The 15,195-nt window shown below is 40.9% G+C and overlaps 1 protein-coding gene across 3 annotated transcripts; it reads right to left on the bottom strand.

Moving 5' to 3' along the window:
- Positions 1 to 579: 579 nt before the first annotated feature.
- scoca (short coiled-coil protein a) lies at positions 580 to 7,511 on the bottom strand. Of its 3 annotated transcripts, none has more exons than XM_085163270.1 (4): positions 7,248 to 7,511; positions 3,052 to 3,123; positions 2,862 to 2,942; positions 580 to 2,215 (listed from the first exon to the last, which is right to left on the bottom strand). In XM_085163270.1, exons 1-4 carry the CDS (start codon positions 7,309 to 7,311, stop codon positions 2,073 to 2,075), a joined length of 360 nt encoding a protein of 119 aa, XP_085019396.1. In that variant the 5' UTR covers positions 7,312 to 7,511; the 3' UTR covers positions 580 to 2,072. The 3 variants fall into 3 exon arrangements, with proteins under 3 accessions (XP_085019396.1, XP_085019395.1, XP_085019398.1); XM_085163269.1 differs by lacking the exon at positions 7,248 to 7,511 and adding an exon at positions 5,165 to 5,309; XM_085163272.1 differs by lacking the exon at positions 7,248 to 7,511 and adding an exon at positions 4,728 to 5,145.
- Positions 7,512 to 15,195: the final 7,684 nt, after the last annotated feature.

The following is a 15,195-nucleotide window of genomic DNA, read 5'->3' as shown; positions in this document are numbered from 1 at the left end:
CAAAAACATTTTTTATAAATGCACAACAGTCGAATGATTATCAGGGTCACTTCAGGAAAAAAAATCGATCATTTTGAGAATAAAGTTGAGATTAAAGCTTTCTATAAAATGCCTGTGCAGATGAGTTAGTGAAATTTTACTTCAGAATCTGTTTTAAGTACAAGGAAACTATTTCTCCTTTAGAACGTGAATGCAATGCGGCGATAAGGACGTCGAAGAGCTGGTGCAGAAAGCTGCATCTGCTCAGACGGGAAAGAGAAAACACAAACTTGGGAGTCCCGTCAGTCTGGGCCATGAACGAACTGGGCAATAGACTTTTTCTGTAATTTTATAGATTTATCACATATATATAAAAAAAACACTCTGAAACATAATGCTGAAATTGTTCTTTTGTCTTATATTAAGACGTCTCAGGGGTTAAATCTTTAAATGTGTGTAGCCCATGATGTCAAATTTTTACATCCCTGCTCTACAGTCTGAGAAACAGCACCAACCAATGGGGGGGTGCCACAGTGGGTATGTCCATCTTTCATATACAGACTTCAGGTTGTACAGATGACAAAATAACCAGCGAGAGGCTCGATCTCAGGATTTTATTAAAACAGAAAGAATTTAAAGGCAAAGGTGCAGAACGTCTACATACAGGATGACACGAGGACGTGTGCAGGCAGGGCACAGGCAGCATGCTGGAAACAAATTAAAATCCTACTGTACAACTGTACAAAATAACATCAATAAATTACAGCATGTACAGCACTCACTGACTCCCTTCGCCTTCCTAATTCCTTACTTTACAAACAGCACATTACTGTTTGGGATAATTGGGGAAAATTCATTTTAAAAGCGAATTAAATCTTTGCTCAAAGTAAATTTCACCTGACCCCTCCCCTCCACGTCCCCTTTTATCTGAAGAAGACGACAATGTGCACGCCCTCCCCCCCTCTGAGTACATCAACTCATCTTACGATCAAACCCATCTTGCAGGCCTGGATTAATGGATCGATAACACTCCAGGCCTCTTTGCAGCTTTTTGCTCCTGCAGTTTAAGGGGAAGGCAGGGAACAGATGCAACTTTTAGAGTATTTATCCAGTGGCTTTTGGAATTATTTGGACCAAACACGCACTATTAAGTTCACAGGTCTGCAAAAACACAGAAAATCCGACTTGAGTGATGTTAATAAAGACAAAATCTGGTACAGAGTGCAAGTTTACAAGACTTTTAGTATCTGTGCTTTTCTTTATATTGCTAACAAGCTTTCAAAGGTATCTGCACATCCTGGATCCACCTACTCTTGATTTAAAAAAGTTCTTGGTAACTTTATACAGTCTGTTTTTCAGTGATTATTGATTTATTGACATCTCAGTAGATATGCTAATCGGCCAAACAAACAAACAAAAAAACATACATAAACAAATATCACTCAAACATGCCAAATGCACTCTGCATAATACTGTTCAGCTTGCCAGCTTTTAAGTGGAGGAACACAGTCGTGCTTTACAGAGACAAGGTGACATCCAAGACCTGAACAGATCCAGCTGTCGTACAAAATACTTTACCAAAAGTAAATAAATTAAACCAGTGCTGATAATGAGGTTCATGGTCAAAGAGGATCTGTAATATCTGCGGTTTGTTTTGGGGTCACCTTTAAACAGAACACAAAGGCGGGACATTCGCAGGAAATCAGAACTTGCCTCAAACAGAAACACAGCTTTGTTTTGTTTTTTTACACATACCGGATTGACAGCGAGCATTAGGGACAAACTTGAGGTAAGAAGACCCTCAACCTGTTAATTTACTGTTATTGAGTTAAAGGGGTGACATCTACTTTGTAGTGTTTAGTGAAGCTGATGAAAAACAGCCCAGGTCCAAATGAATTTTATATACACATATTTCTTACATCTATAAGTCCGTTTATGGAGTTATTTGATATTTATTTTGTTAGTTTTGACTCGGGTAAGTGGTTAAAGGAACTCCCACATCTGCTGAGGAGACAAACCCGTCTCCACGTCTCCATGATGGGTTTCCTCTCCCAGCTGCTGGCCCAGGACTCCAGCTTTCTACTGAGGCTAACTCACTTCCTCTTGCTCTTGGTGTCGGTGGTCTGGAAGACGCTCGAGGCCGACATGAGGTTCTCAATGTACTGACCGAGGACCTGGTTCTCAGACTTTAGCTTCAGGTTCTCCTCTTTGACTGCATCGACTCGTGCTGACAGGTCTGGGACAAAAAAGGAAACGGGCAGCTAAAAGGCATACTCTTCCCCATTAGGTCCCCTTTCTTAGCATTTACTGACCCCCTGTATATTTTTTGTCACACAAATATCACTTAATTATTAGTATTTATCCATCCATGTTGTAAATGGGCCTGGGTCACTCGGGAAGCTGTCTAAGCAGACATGCCCAGACCGATCTTAAAGCTTTAGATGTAGAAATTTACCAGAATACACACTGAAAGATCAACATGTGACTTATGTAAATTATTTCTGTATTTTTCCTCTATGAGGATTTTTTTTAAAAACCCAAACCAGTTTTTTACTTATCAAAATCTGCATTTAATGCTTTACAGCTCATGCAGTAACAAAGAATACGTAAAAGGAGAAAAGACAGCTGCACAGAGAGAAACGTCCAGCGTGTTAAATCAGAAACATGTGATTTTTGGGGGTTTTATTTAATCTGTTTTAGGGAACAAACGCAGGATGTACATACAAAAAAAGTGAAAGGCCCTCGGATATCAGAGGAAGTTTCCTGGTATAAAACCAGAAAATGTGCAGCGTGTTGTATCATTTTAGAGTGTTTCATCCACGAGGTCATTGTTCCCATTGGTAAAGTTTAATTTGTGTGTTAGAGGGTTTGTTTTGTTTTACCTTCCAGTGTGTGCTGAAGTTCCAAAACCTGATTTATCAACCTCGTCTTCTCCTCAACCTCCACCTGATTCTCCATGTCTCCTGAAATAACAACAATACACGTCAGCATCATTATTATCATATTAGTAGTAGTAGTAGTAGTATTTCTACACAAGCTAACCCTGAGGGAGACTGCTTCACCCACACGTACCATCTATGTCGCAGTTCATGGTGACAAGCTCGTTCTCCTGTTTGGTATACAGGGCTGCAGATCCACCGTCCGCTGTGAGACAAAGAAAAGCGCCGTTATAGCTGTGAGTTGTAACATGGAGTTTATATTTAAAAGCCACTGTACAATCTATCTCTCTCTTCATAAACAACAGTAAATATGGTGCCATCAGTGTTTACATTTTCATGTCAGTAAAGTTGGTGTGTCAGGCAGGGTGGCCTGCTTACATTACAGAACACACGGACAAGATTCATATGGGGAGGATATAATGGAAAGGTTATATAAGACAGTGATTTTAATTATTAGCAGAATCACTGAACATTAAATTTTAGGTTGATTATTATATGCTCTACAGATGACACACTTCCAGCTGTAATGATTCCCCCTTTTGTTTACTCTCAGTCTTACTGCTGGGCAATATGTACAAAAACTTGAATTTCATATCAGTAGGTATCAGTGATCATTACAATACAAGACAAATTCCCTTCAAGTTTGAAGTCACAGTGCTGAAAAATATTGAAACTGCTTCTGGGTAGTTTTCTATATCATTATCATAAATTTTCTTGAATTACTGTGACATAACTTTGAAGCTCTACTGCTCAGCTGGCACTTTGTTAGTTCATGTCTCCTGACAACACGAGCTGAGGTATGAACCAGACCGAGACCTGTTCCATCCTGCAATGTAAAGCCAGGTTTATTCCAATCCTAAAACACTGAAACTGGGTTACCACAGTAGATCATCTGTCTCTATCTCTCCCTATTCTTTTGTTTTTGGTCAGTAGTAGCACAGAATCCACCAGCACCCTGTTGTCCAACAACACGGGAAGCTGCGTTTGTTGATTTGCCCAAGATTTTACGCGGGATGTCCTTCCTGTCACAATCCTGCCCATTTATCCAGGCTTGAGACCAACACTAGGAGCACTGGCTTGTGACCGGGTTGCACTCTTGTCAAGTCTTCCTTCGTCTTAATAAACCTATTAATTTATTTATTACATAATTATAAAGAGCTCACTCATTTACTGATAGTCTGCAGAGATTAAGTGTCTTAACTGTTACAGTAATTCTGGACTTCTAGTCCAAACAGTGACACAAAAAGGGTTTTTCTGAATCAGGATGACAGCATTTTTAACCTTCCTACACACTGAGTATGTACTCAGCTCATCATAAAATTATAATGGGTGCACCAGCAGCTGAAATAACAGTTACGGTTATTTTAATGCGGGGAATGCTTTATAAAGACTATCATAAGACATTTATTACTATTATTGTACTGTTATTATAAACTACAGAGAATTTGGGAAATTTTGATTCAAATTAAATACACTGTATCAGTGATTTAACTGATCAACAAAGTAACTTTGATCGTTTGTGTGAATAGTGTAATTTTGTTTGGCTTGTTTGGATTTGATAACCGTTACCGTGTCTGAGTGAGTGATGATAGCATGATGGGAGCACACACCGCACCCAGGCTGAGAGTGCTGTGGTCATACCGCATCATTAAAACGCGTGTTAGGAGCCAAATGCTGCTTTGGATAAAGGCGCTCATTAGTTCGCCGGTCTGCCGTCCAATAATCGAATCGATGCTGACACTGAAGCAACGATTAAGCAGCAATGAGCGCCAAAACATAGCATTTAGCTAAAAAAAAAAAAACACATACAGATACACAAAGCTCCACCTCCTAGCACATCACGATTCCCACTCGAAGCCACGGCCGAAACATCGGACAAGGTGCTGGAGGCAGTTTTCCCCAACAACACAAGCCAAAACAGCACAAGCGTGTCCGATAATGGGCGTAGATACATTAGCTCCATAAGCTAACTAGCTCAGCCAACCACGCCAACGAATCTGAAACTTAATTTAGTTTCAACACCAAAAACGTTTAAACGCATCATAAGAAGAAACCAAACAAAACCACCTGGTATGTCTGATATTTAAATTTTTGCCAACAAATAAAATTTACACCGTGTCACCGGGCGAAGAGCAGCTAACTGCTACAAGCAAATTGTTGGCTAGTTTTAAGTTCAGACAGAAATATGTCCCGAATTTTTATACTTCGAATTTAGGAACACAGCAGATGTATGAGTATGAACTCACCTAAAGCAACAAAAAAGTCTTCTCCGATTAGCGGAGTTACCCTGCAAACAGACCCACAGCTGTGATGATGACGACGAGGAGGAGGAGGAGGATGACGATGACAGCTACATCGCTGTGTGTTACCACACCAACCGACAGGGGGAGCAACATACCACATGCATTACGCACCACCGGAGACTTTCTCTAAACTTCCGGTTTCGTGATGTAACAGAAATGTTGAATTTCGTGGGTTTTTATCATATTTTCATTTTTATTAAATATGTTGGAATTAGTTCGATTTTAGACTCGCAAAATACCTTTATGTGGGTTTGCCACAAGGCTACTAATCCACTTTACGGCACCTGCCATTTTGATTTCAGGCATGAAGCCAGCAGCAGCCGGGACTGTGCCCTTAACCAACCCAATCAGCATGCAGTCTAAGTATAATAAAATAAATAAATGAATAAAAAAGAAGACTCGCCCAACCAAAGTGTGGGGTTTTATATGTAGAACCAGATGTAATATATTTTAGCCGTTTAGCTCTATTCAATAAGTGTTATGTCACGTGAGTCCCCTGAATTATACCCTGTTTCTTAACAATGAGATATGTCAGCTCTGAACACACACACACACAAACGCACACAGCTTTCCTAACAGATGCTCGTGCTTTTCCGTCTGGTAGAAACCCCAGCACACACACACACGCACATAGCTATGCACATCTATAGTTTTCTATGTGAATGCATGAAGGAAGTGTTATCTGACCTGTGTGAGCATTATTACATGCCTGCATGTCTGTCTGTCTGTGTGTGGCACCCCTGTGGCCTCAGCTCCATATGCTGCTGCTTGTTAGCCAAACCCAAACCCTGTGGGGGCACTGCTGCCTCAGCCAACAGTTGTCTGAGGCCAGTTTACCCTGTATCCATCCTCCTGTGCGTTCCTTTCTGCTCTGTGGAGTGTGTGTGGCTTCCAAGGTCTTTATGAGTAGCATTCTAGGATTATTAGGTAATAGAAAACTGAGTCTTTAGAGGGGATTTGTAAGAGGAAACACAACACAACTAAGGTTTCCAGTTTGCATAATTGAGGGTGTATGCTTTGACTGGCAAGTGGGTAAAGACCACACAGACCACAGATTAAATTTAGGAAGCCCTGAGATTCTTGGTGTTTCAGAACTGAATGTGAAAAGCAAGGGATGGATCTCACTGTGAAATTGCACACTCAGTGGCTAATGGCTTGTGATTACAAAATTTTCCATATTCTATATATTGTCTGTGATCTGACACAGGCAGCTGAGCAGCATCTAACAGGCTAAACTGTGTAACTGAACTGTAAGACAACTGCTGATGTTGGTACCTTAATAGTAACACATATATTATCAAGACAATAACTGTTCAAATTAATTTAAAGTTTAATTAGTGCATCAACTTCCACAATAAGTGTTCTGGGCTTCATAGCAGGGATTCACAAACCTGTTGGTGATTCTGAAGGTGACTGCAGCCATCTTTATTTACAGTCTGTGGCGTCTACTCTTTTCTCTTTGCTTACATGCTGTTATCGAGCTACTTACTTCAACTCTAAATAAAATATTATAGTTTGAGATTCATGTGTACATAGTGAAGATTAGTAACAATCGGAAATTGTGAAATCCAAGAAGTAAAAAGGAGCCACACCCCAGCCAGTAATGCCACACACCTATATAAACACTGTGGTATTGTTTCTACCTTATTGCCCTTTGTTCAGTCACATGCTTGTAACATTGAAAACAACGGTCTCTGACCGTTTGCTCCAGGTAAAGTAAATATATAAATAAATGAATAACAATAATAATCAGAACATAACCTCACCTGAAACCCAAAGAGCGCATGCTTTTGAACAATAAGCTGTTTTTAAAGCAACGTTTTAGTTTTAAAGCATAGAGCTGCACACTGGAATCAGTTTAATGGAGGGGGGTTAGCTCCTGTCTTAGTCTTGAGGCGACTATCTGTGTAAAACTGTGACTGACAGACCGACGTTTACAATCTGGTCGACTGGCTGCAGGCTAAAAGCTGTTTGTGCAAATAGAAATAAAGGACAGGTTAGGGCTAAATCTGAAGAAGTGGATTACCTGTATCGTCTGCCAGAGAGATGTTAGTGAACGTCCCATCATCCTCGTCCACTGTGGCCTCCATGGCCTGAGTTTGCTTTTCGTCCTCCACTTGTATTCCTTTCTTTCTTTGATTGTCTCACAGAGTCGTGAATGTGTGTTGATCTTTCTGTTAGTCTCCGTTTCTTCTTGCTGTTTGTCTGTTCTCCCCCTCTGGCTCTGCCTTCTCTCACACACACCTGCTGCCTTGAATTGCTTGCCACGGTTACCTGCTCTACCTGCCTGGCAGCTCCGATTACGTGGCTGTCGTGGGAATGGGTCACCATGGCGACCACTTGACCAAAACACGAGACAGACTGCAGGGAAAGCTATCGGGGGTCAAAGTTTAAGCTCCTGTAAAATGGAGTAATAGCGAAGAGGCACATTTAAAGTATCTTCAAATTAGGATCGTGAGCCATGCGAGCACACTGCAGTCCCCAGCTCGGTGACTCGGGACAGTTTGCTCCTCAGTTTTTATTTATTTATTCATTTATTTATTTATTTACACGAGGTTTGAATTTGAAGGCTTCAGCTGACTTAAAATGACCGGAGAAATCTTTAACGACAAAGAGTTTCCTCAAATCTGCGGTGCATCCTGCACTCTGGTGGCTGAAGCTTTGCACTGCAGCTCACTATCCACTGTCTGTGGACTAGAACAGGGGGGTTAAACTCATTTTAGTTCTTAGGAGACTTCCTGCGGGCCAGAGCCTGCGTAAATGATCCTGTAGGCATTCAAGGCATGTTCCCAGGGGTCCATGTACAGTTAGAGGCCCACCCAGGAAACCGTGAAAAATAACTTGTCCTTTCTTAAATGTTAATCTTAAAACTATATCTTATCAAAACATAAATAAATATATTCTTGAAATGACAAAAGCGATATAACTGATAGCCTGTATTTTACCTGGCTCTTTCTCCCCAACACTGCTGAGGCTAGTAGTTTCTCAGTCCTCCAGCTAGTGGAAAGAGTCTGAAATGAATGAATCAGAGAAACAAGAACGTCGATCTTTTATTAAAATGGCCAGTTTTTACTTCAGTTTAACATTCTAACATCTCTGCTCTGAGTAACCCCTTGAAAACGTATTACTACGTAACACTAAAGGGATGTTTTATTTAAAAAAAAATGTTTTAAAAATTATCTGATACCCCCACAAAATATTGTCTCTTATTTAAACTTTTACATGGATGATATTTGAAATGATAAAGATCAAAATGCTTTCTTAAAGATGTCATAGCTGACGTTTGCAAGTGTTGTAGGAATGCTCGCTGTTAGCTGGGTTATTTGGGTAACAGATTAAAAAGGGTTTGTCTTATGAAAGATTCCTACAGTGGTGTATGTCCTGAAAACATTTTTCTTTTTTATCTCAATAATGATAACGCCTGCTGTGTGGCACAGACCAGCCAAGACATCTGCAGTTCATTCTTAATGGCCAAGGTTCTAATATTTGATTCATCTGTTAGGAACCTTTAAACAGCCGGTTCCTGTGTTTGTGATTTGCCCTTATACAACCAAGCTTGGTTGTGTGATCATTTCACCCTCTGCTTTGGCAGCGGCCAACGCTCTAATGGTGAGGCTTTACAATGCAGTCCCCAGAAATAATGTTTAATGTCACACCGGTGTCTTTTGTGTGCAATTTATGGTGCAGACACAGGGAACACCATTAATGCAGATACCCACTGCAGCTGCATTAATCCAGTATGAACAATGGTCAGAAACCTAAGGCTCCAGAGCTCCACGTGGTCTCCATCTCTGCTGGCTCCCTGTGGCTTTGAGAAAGAAAAAAACCCACATGAATATGAATATATTTTTTTTAACATTCCAGTTTTTATTTATGATTTCTATAAGTGATTCTTTATGTTCTACAGTTGTATAAATGTGTATCATATGCACCAAATGAAAATAATAGTATGTGAACCAGAGCCAACATCTTTCACCTGGTGCCTTATGGCTGGCATAAATGAATGCACACAAATGTCTAGTCCTGAGCTTTAGACTCCAAATCCCCCCTAAAAATGACAGGAAAACTGGGAATGCAACAGGACCTGGGCACATTTATTTGCCTTTTACTGTTGTGATGGCTGAAGTTACAGCCACACATATTGGGTAACATCTATCAACAACAGACTTATACATAACACTACACATAGTTGTTTTTCCTTTAAATATAGGAGTTAATTTACAGGGTAAAAAAGAATTGGTTTTGGTTTAGTGTATTCTAAAATAAGTGCGCACATTTTAATTTATAGTGTTATGTGTATGATTTAGTCTCCCAGTGGCTGTTGCTCCCAGCCCTTTGAGCTAAGAGGTGGAAAAGGGGCGGAGCAAGCCTATATGGAGACCTGCAAATTGGGTCATACCACAACTCTGGATCATGGGGGGGATGGAATTTGTTATGTTGGTTTTAGTGAGGTTTTAGTGAGTTGTACCCCTTTTTGTGTCCTGGTCGGCTGATCAGCTACTATTTAAGTTTTCCCTTTGTCTCATTTCGGTAGGTCCGATTGTTTGAGTTACTAGTATTGGGGCAAGCTGGTTTTTGAGTTATGTTCTGTTACCTTGCCCTTATTTGTGATTTAGATTTTTGCATAATTGAACCAAGTTTTTTTAATGGGGTAAATAAATAAGGTAACAAACCCTTTTCAGACTTTAACCTGTGCCTGACTTTCCTTAGTCCACCACTACTGTCAATGCTGCTGGCTTACTGATATACTTGATCTGCAGCTGGACTTTAATCAAACTCATATTGAAATTGAGCTATTAAGCTGCTATGTGTTTTAAATATTACCAGAGTGGCGTATTTTAAATTTGATTCATATACACAAACACAGCTAGGACCTGCACAGCCTTATAGATACACAGAGATGCTAAACATGCTGATATGAGTATGAATATTTTCTTTTTCTTTTCGTTTGTTTGTTTGTTTCAAATGCAAAGTTATGGAGTCAAAGTTGAAAGTTAAAACTTCTAACTTTTAGGCTTTTATTTAATCGGGTCTGTTTTTGTTTCTAAAAAATGAAGTTTTTAAAAAAAGAACAACAAAAGCAAAACACAACATCAAGGACCTGAAGACCTAAAACTTTCTGAAGTTTGCAATTAGCATTTTGAATTTTAATCACTGATTAACCTGACATGTACCTCTTCGAACTGTGGTAAGAGGCTGGAGCCCACATTAAATGTAATTACTGAGGGCAGAGCACCATCTTGTGGTCAGATCACTCACGGTGCAGCTAAAACGATATTATACATCAGGTGTGTCCAACAGGAAGCCAGGATCTACTCCGGCTCACTGGATGGATTTCTAAATGTGAAAAGTGAGGTCATTAATTGTTCCAATTGTCATTGTAATGCTGGTGTGATGGTGTAATACCATCTTAAATGTGGAAAGCATTTTTCTCAGCGAGTTGTCTGATTAATAAAGACTGAAATGCTGAGTTTGATTACCAAAACTCAACACGTGAAGCTCCTGTCCCTTTTTAGTGATCTGTAAATTGTAGTGTGCTCTAGTAAATTCAATGCATGTGGAAAAACTAAGAAATGTTGAAATCAGTCGCATGTTGAAATCTGGTGCTAACAAAGGGATTTGAACAGTTAAGCTCAAACAGATGATAATCTGTCTTCTTGACAAGCTGAGGGTCGTGGGGTCCTGGAGCCTATTGCAGGATTAACACAGATGTGACAAATGTGTCCCATTTAGACCTCGGGACTCCCGGGCCGTACTAGGCACAGATGTTCTTGTATACTGTGCCGGCCACTTGGTTATGGCACTCGATGTTTGCCCTGCTTGCTGTTGGATTGTCTCAGGGTCATCTTTACACGTGGATCCAGCCTCTACAGATCTTGTGCTGAGAACTTGTTCCTGTGCTGCCATGATTAGTGCCTCTGTGCTGTCTTTCAGTCCACCAGTGTCCGGATTTCTGGATATCAGCTACTTCTTCTATCTGCCGATGGTGCATGCCGTGCAGGGGCCTGTCCTTCCATGATGGTTCCTCTCCTTGCTCCTCTTCGTTCTCAGAAGAAGACACACTATCAGTCTTCCTCACTACTGACTCACCATTTCTTGACCACCTTCATTGCACTTATATATAACATATATATTTAGATTAGTATTATTAAGTAGAAATAACACAGTGCGTAGCTTTAGAAAAAACCCAGCCATCCCTGGACCTTGACAGTTGTGTTAAAGGGAAACCTGGAGAGAGGATGATGAAAGAGCAAAATGAACAGAAAGCAAAGTTTTTTCATGGTTGAGCAAAGAACCAAAAGCTTCACAAAGTCAAGGACTTACGCACAAAAGGAATCCACAGAAGAAGCACAAACGCATAAAACGCATGTCCAGTGCAGGTGAAAGGAAGGAAAAAAACAAAAGCATGAAGTAAAACCAAAATAAGACGCATGATCGTCCTGATCTTTAAGGTAAAACAGGAAATAATCAAAATACAAAATTACCATTACTGTTAAAGATGTGACAGCACTAAGCAAGAGACGGCTTACTGAGAAAGCAGGAGAAACTAGATAACAAATGCAGCAGGGACCTTGACAAACACTGATCAGAGGATAAATGTGGGACAAATGAATGTAAATAAAACTGTGAAGTGCCCGAATCATCCACAGGGGATCATCGCTGCCCTGCAGACTCTGAAATGTTTCACCACTGATCGGGGAAACATTTCAGAGGCAGTGCCAGGTTTGGAGTTGAACTCCTGTTCTTGGTGTGTGTCGTTTTTAGTTGCCCCCACAAAGCTGCAAAGAAAGCGACATTTATATGAACATTTTCACAGGAAAGGGAGAGTCGTTAACAGGAAAAAGTTTGGTAATAATCCAAACTCGCCCTTCAGAGTGCTGCCTCATCAGCTCTCTCCGAGGGCTGCTTCTGCTGATTTCAGATCTGTTTTATTATCACTCACAGAGTATAAAGGATGACACTGCCAGCTAAACTTGGCTGGTGACAGTAAAGCTGCTGTTCCTCACAAAACCCTCGATGAATAGTAGAAGGCAGACGCAGCACGACGTTTCAAAGTTTACGGGAGGGTGGTAGACGATGTCGAGTGGGATGGTAAGTGGCCGGTGATGGCTTCTAGCACCTGTAGCACAGTTTGACCCTTACGCAACCTGGAAGTATACGACTTCAAACACACACACACACACCACAGCTTGATTCTGGGAACAAATGAAGGCACTGAGGAACAAACCGTATTTGACATTTCTTTAGTCTTAAAATGTATTCACTGTGTTTCTTATCTTTTTCTCCTTTTGTGCACTTAATTATTGTAACGTAGTGCCTCCCAACAACCAGAGCAGTATCTGGGGTGGGATCAGCACCATTTACAACTTTAGCGAGAGAGTAAAGTGTCTGTTCTCTCTCTTTCTCTTGTGATAGTCCACAGACCAGATGCCCACTTTGGCACCAACACCCAATCAGTGTTATACCAGGCATGGGTATACACACACACACACACACGTACACGCACTCTAACAGAAACACAAGAGGCAGTGAAAGAGCACTCATCCATCTGTCCATCTCCCAGCCCAGAGACCACATCAGCATGCTTGTGTCTGCTGCAGCCTCTTCAGCGTTATGTGTGAGCATGTCTGTGAATGAGCCTATAGCTGTTTCACCTTTTTTGAGACTGTTAAACAGTCTTTAACCTGCCAGCTCTCAAGTACAAAGTCCATACAATGTTAGATTGCACTGATGTGCAGTCAAATAGACATGAAAAAGCAATTTGTTTTTTCATTCACACAAGTTTTCTTCTTTTTTGCTACAGTCAGCAGGACTTTGAATGTATTTCTACATGTTATGTGACCTCTCTGTGAGTGAGGTGGCTCATCGGTGTACATGGTACCGAAGCATTTTTGACTCTTTGTTGTGTCATCTGATCTGAGGATGTTTAGAAGGGAGGAGCGGGACTGTCAGATATTTCCGTTCAATTCAGTTCTATTTATACAGCGCCAAATCACAACAACAGTCGCCTCAAGGTGCTTTATATAGTACGATAAAGACCGAACAAGAATACAGTGAAAACAGAGAAAACCCCAAGAATCAGATAACGCCCTGTGAGCAAGCACTATGGCAAAAGGAGGAAGGAAAAACTCCCTTTTAACAGGAAGAAACCATCGGCCGAACAATCTCAAGGAGGGCCAGCCATCTGCCGCGACTGGTTGGGGGTGAGAGGAGGAAACAGGAAGAATTGATCTGCCTGACAGATCTGGTGAAAGCAAACAGGTGGTGAGGATGAAGTAGGGACTCCTATTCAAGGCCTCTGCCAGTGGAGTCCTTAACAATTTCTCTTGCAAGATCAGGGAAGTTGGAGTCCAAATGGAAAATATTTACAGATACCATTGCAGAGCTGGCTGTGAGGAGCTGGACATGGCAGCAACCGAGGACCTGCTGGTGGACTCCAGCGGCGAAGGCTTTCTGGGCCTGGTTGGTCCAAGGAGTCTTCTTTTTTTAAAATGTTTATTTATAAGATTTTAAGGTCAAAATTACATAAAATCACACTACACAAAGGAAACAAAATTCAAAAACAATAATATCCAAACACAGAAAGAAAGACAAAAAAACAGAACAGAAAAACAAGAAAAGAAAAGAAAGAATACACCGGTTAGTCATTCCAAATCAAAAGTTCAAGAGAAATGCTAGTGTCCGAGGAAGGTGATCTTCTGTGTGAGGTTAGACAGGGCAACAGAGAGTTCACCAAGTCAAGAAGATGTGGGGAACAAGTCCAGGATGAAATTGGGGTCACGTAAACTCAAAGTGCAGTCACATGGGTTAAAGTTTATGTTGAATCCTCCTTAATATGATTGAGAAAAGGACCCCAGATTTCAACAAATTTAGTGTGAGCGTCAGCCAGACCATAACGAACCTCTTCAATATACAAACATGCAATCGTCTCACGTGGTCCAGGAGTCTTCTGAAGCAGCTCATGTGTATTGAAGGACCAGAGGCTGTAGCCAATGCAGCTGCAGAACAAGAAGCTCAAGAGTGGGAGGAATTCAGGGAGGATGACTTACAGGTGGCATAAGGAACAAGTTGAAGTTTCACCAATTTATTCAGGCCATGTAGCAAATATATGAATATTTTGGCTCTTCGGCCTTCATCAGAGCATGAAAAAATGGATGTTATATAATTTACATATACAGCAGTTTGCTTTAAAAAGTCACATTTCTGTTCTCATACATCACCACAGCAGGTAGCTCCATGTGTTTGATTCAGCACAAGTCAGGAAAATGAATCTGCCCAGAAAGTACCAAGTATTGTGAATCCATTTCAGTGTTTTAGTGTCAGAGAAGGTGACAACCCACAAAAAGGTAAATAGGTATATATTTGCAGGTGGTAGCTGCAGACCATTTCTCTTCTTATCCATCCTGACGGATTTTTCTCTAGTTTTGTTCTTAGTTTTCTGACGTTATTTACATTAAGATGTAAGAAACGTCCCCTCTGCTGCAACCGCCTCGCACATTCATCCCATTATGTGTCCTTAGATTACCCACGGCTACAGAAAGGGTCAGCGGCCTCAGACTAATAAAAGATAATCAGCTGTGCTGTTCTGTGCAAATAAGTGTGTATGCACGAGCCATTATAGAAGAATAACAAATACCATCTGTGATGCTCAGTGTGTGTCCTTCTTTGTAGCTTTATCTGTGGAGTAATTTAATCACTCTAAAATATTTAAGAGCTTGTGGGCAAATGAGGCACTTGACTGAGGATCTACATTTTCCCTTATCTATCGATCTATGGTAAAAGTCCATTCCAGGATTTGCAGGCAGCCACAGGCTTCAGTGTTACTTTAAGGTCTTCAGCATTCATGTCCCCCACACTCACATTTCTCTATCCCCCCCCCCCCCCCTCTTCTCATTCACCCTACTCACTCTCATCCCACTCACACACACTCTGCAGGGGGAACACACACACATATGCGCGCGAGCACACACACA

Source organism: Neolamprologus multifasciatus, chromosome 6 (genome assembly GCF_963576455.1).
Source record: "Neolamprologus multifasciatus chromosome 6, fNeoMul1.2, whole genome shotgun sequence".
NCBI lineage: Eukaryota > Metazoa > Chordata > Actinopteri > Cichliformes > Cichlidae > Neolamprologus > Neolamprologus multifasciatus.
This window is presented reverse-complemented; position numbering and strand designations above follow the sequence as displayed.

Coding starts and splice junctions, on each gene's coding strand:
- scoca (XM_085163272.1), bottom strand. CDS start 4,881: ATGGAGCTAATGTATCTACGCCCATTATCGGACACGCTTGTGCTGTTT. Junction 3,124..4,727: donor AGGTGGAGCTTTGTGTATCT/GTATGTGTTTTT, acceptor TTTGTCTCACAG/CGGACGGTGGATCTGCAGCC. Junction 2,943..3,051: donor CATGAACTGCGACATAGATG/GTACGTGTGGGT, acceptor TTGTTATTTCAG/GAGACATGGAGAATCAGGTG.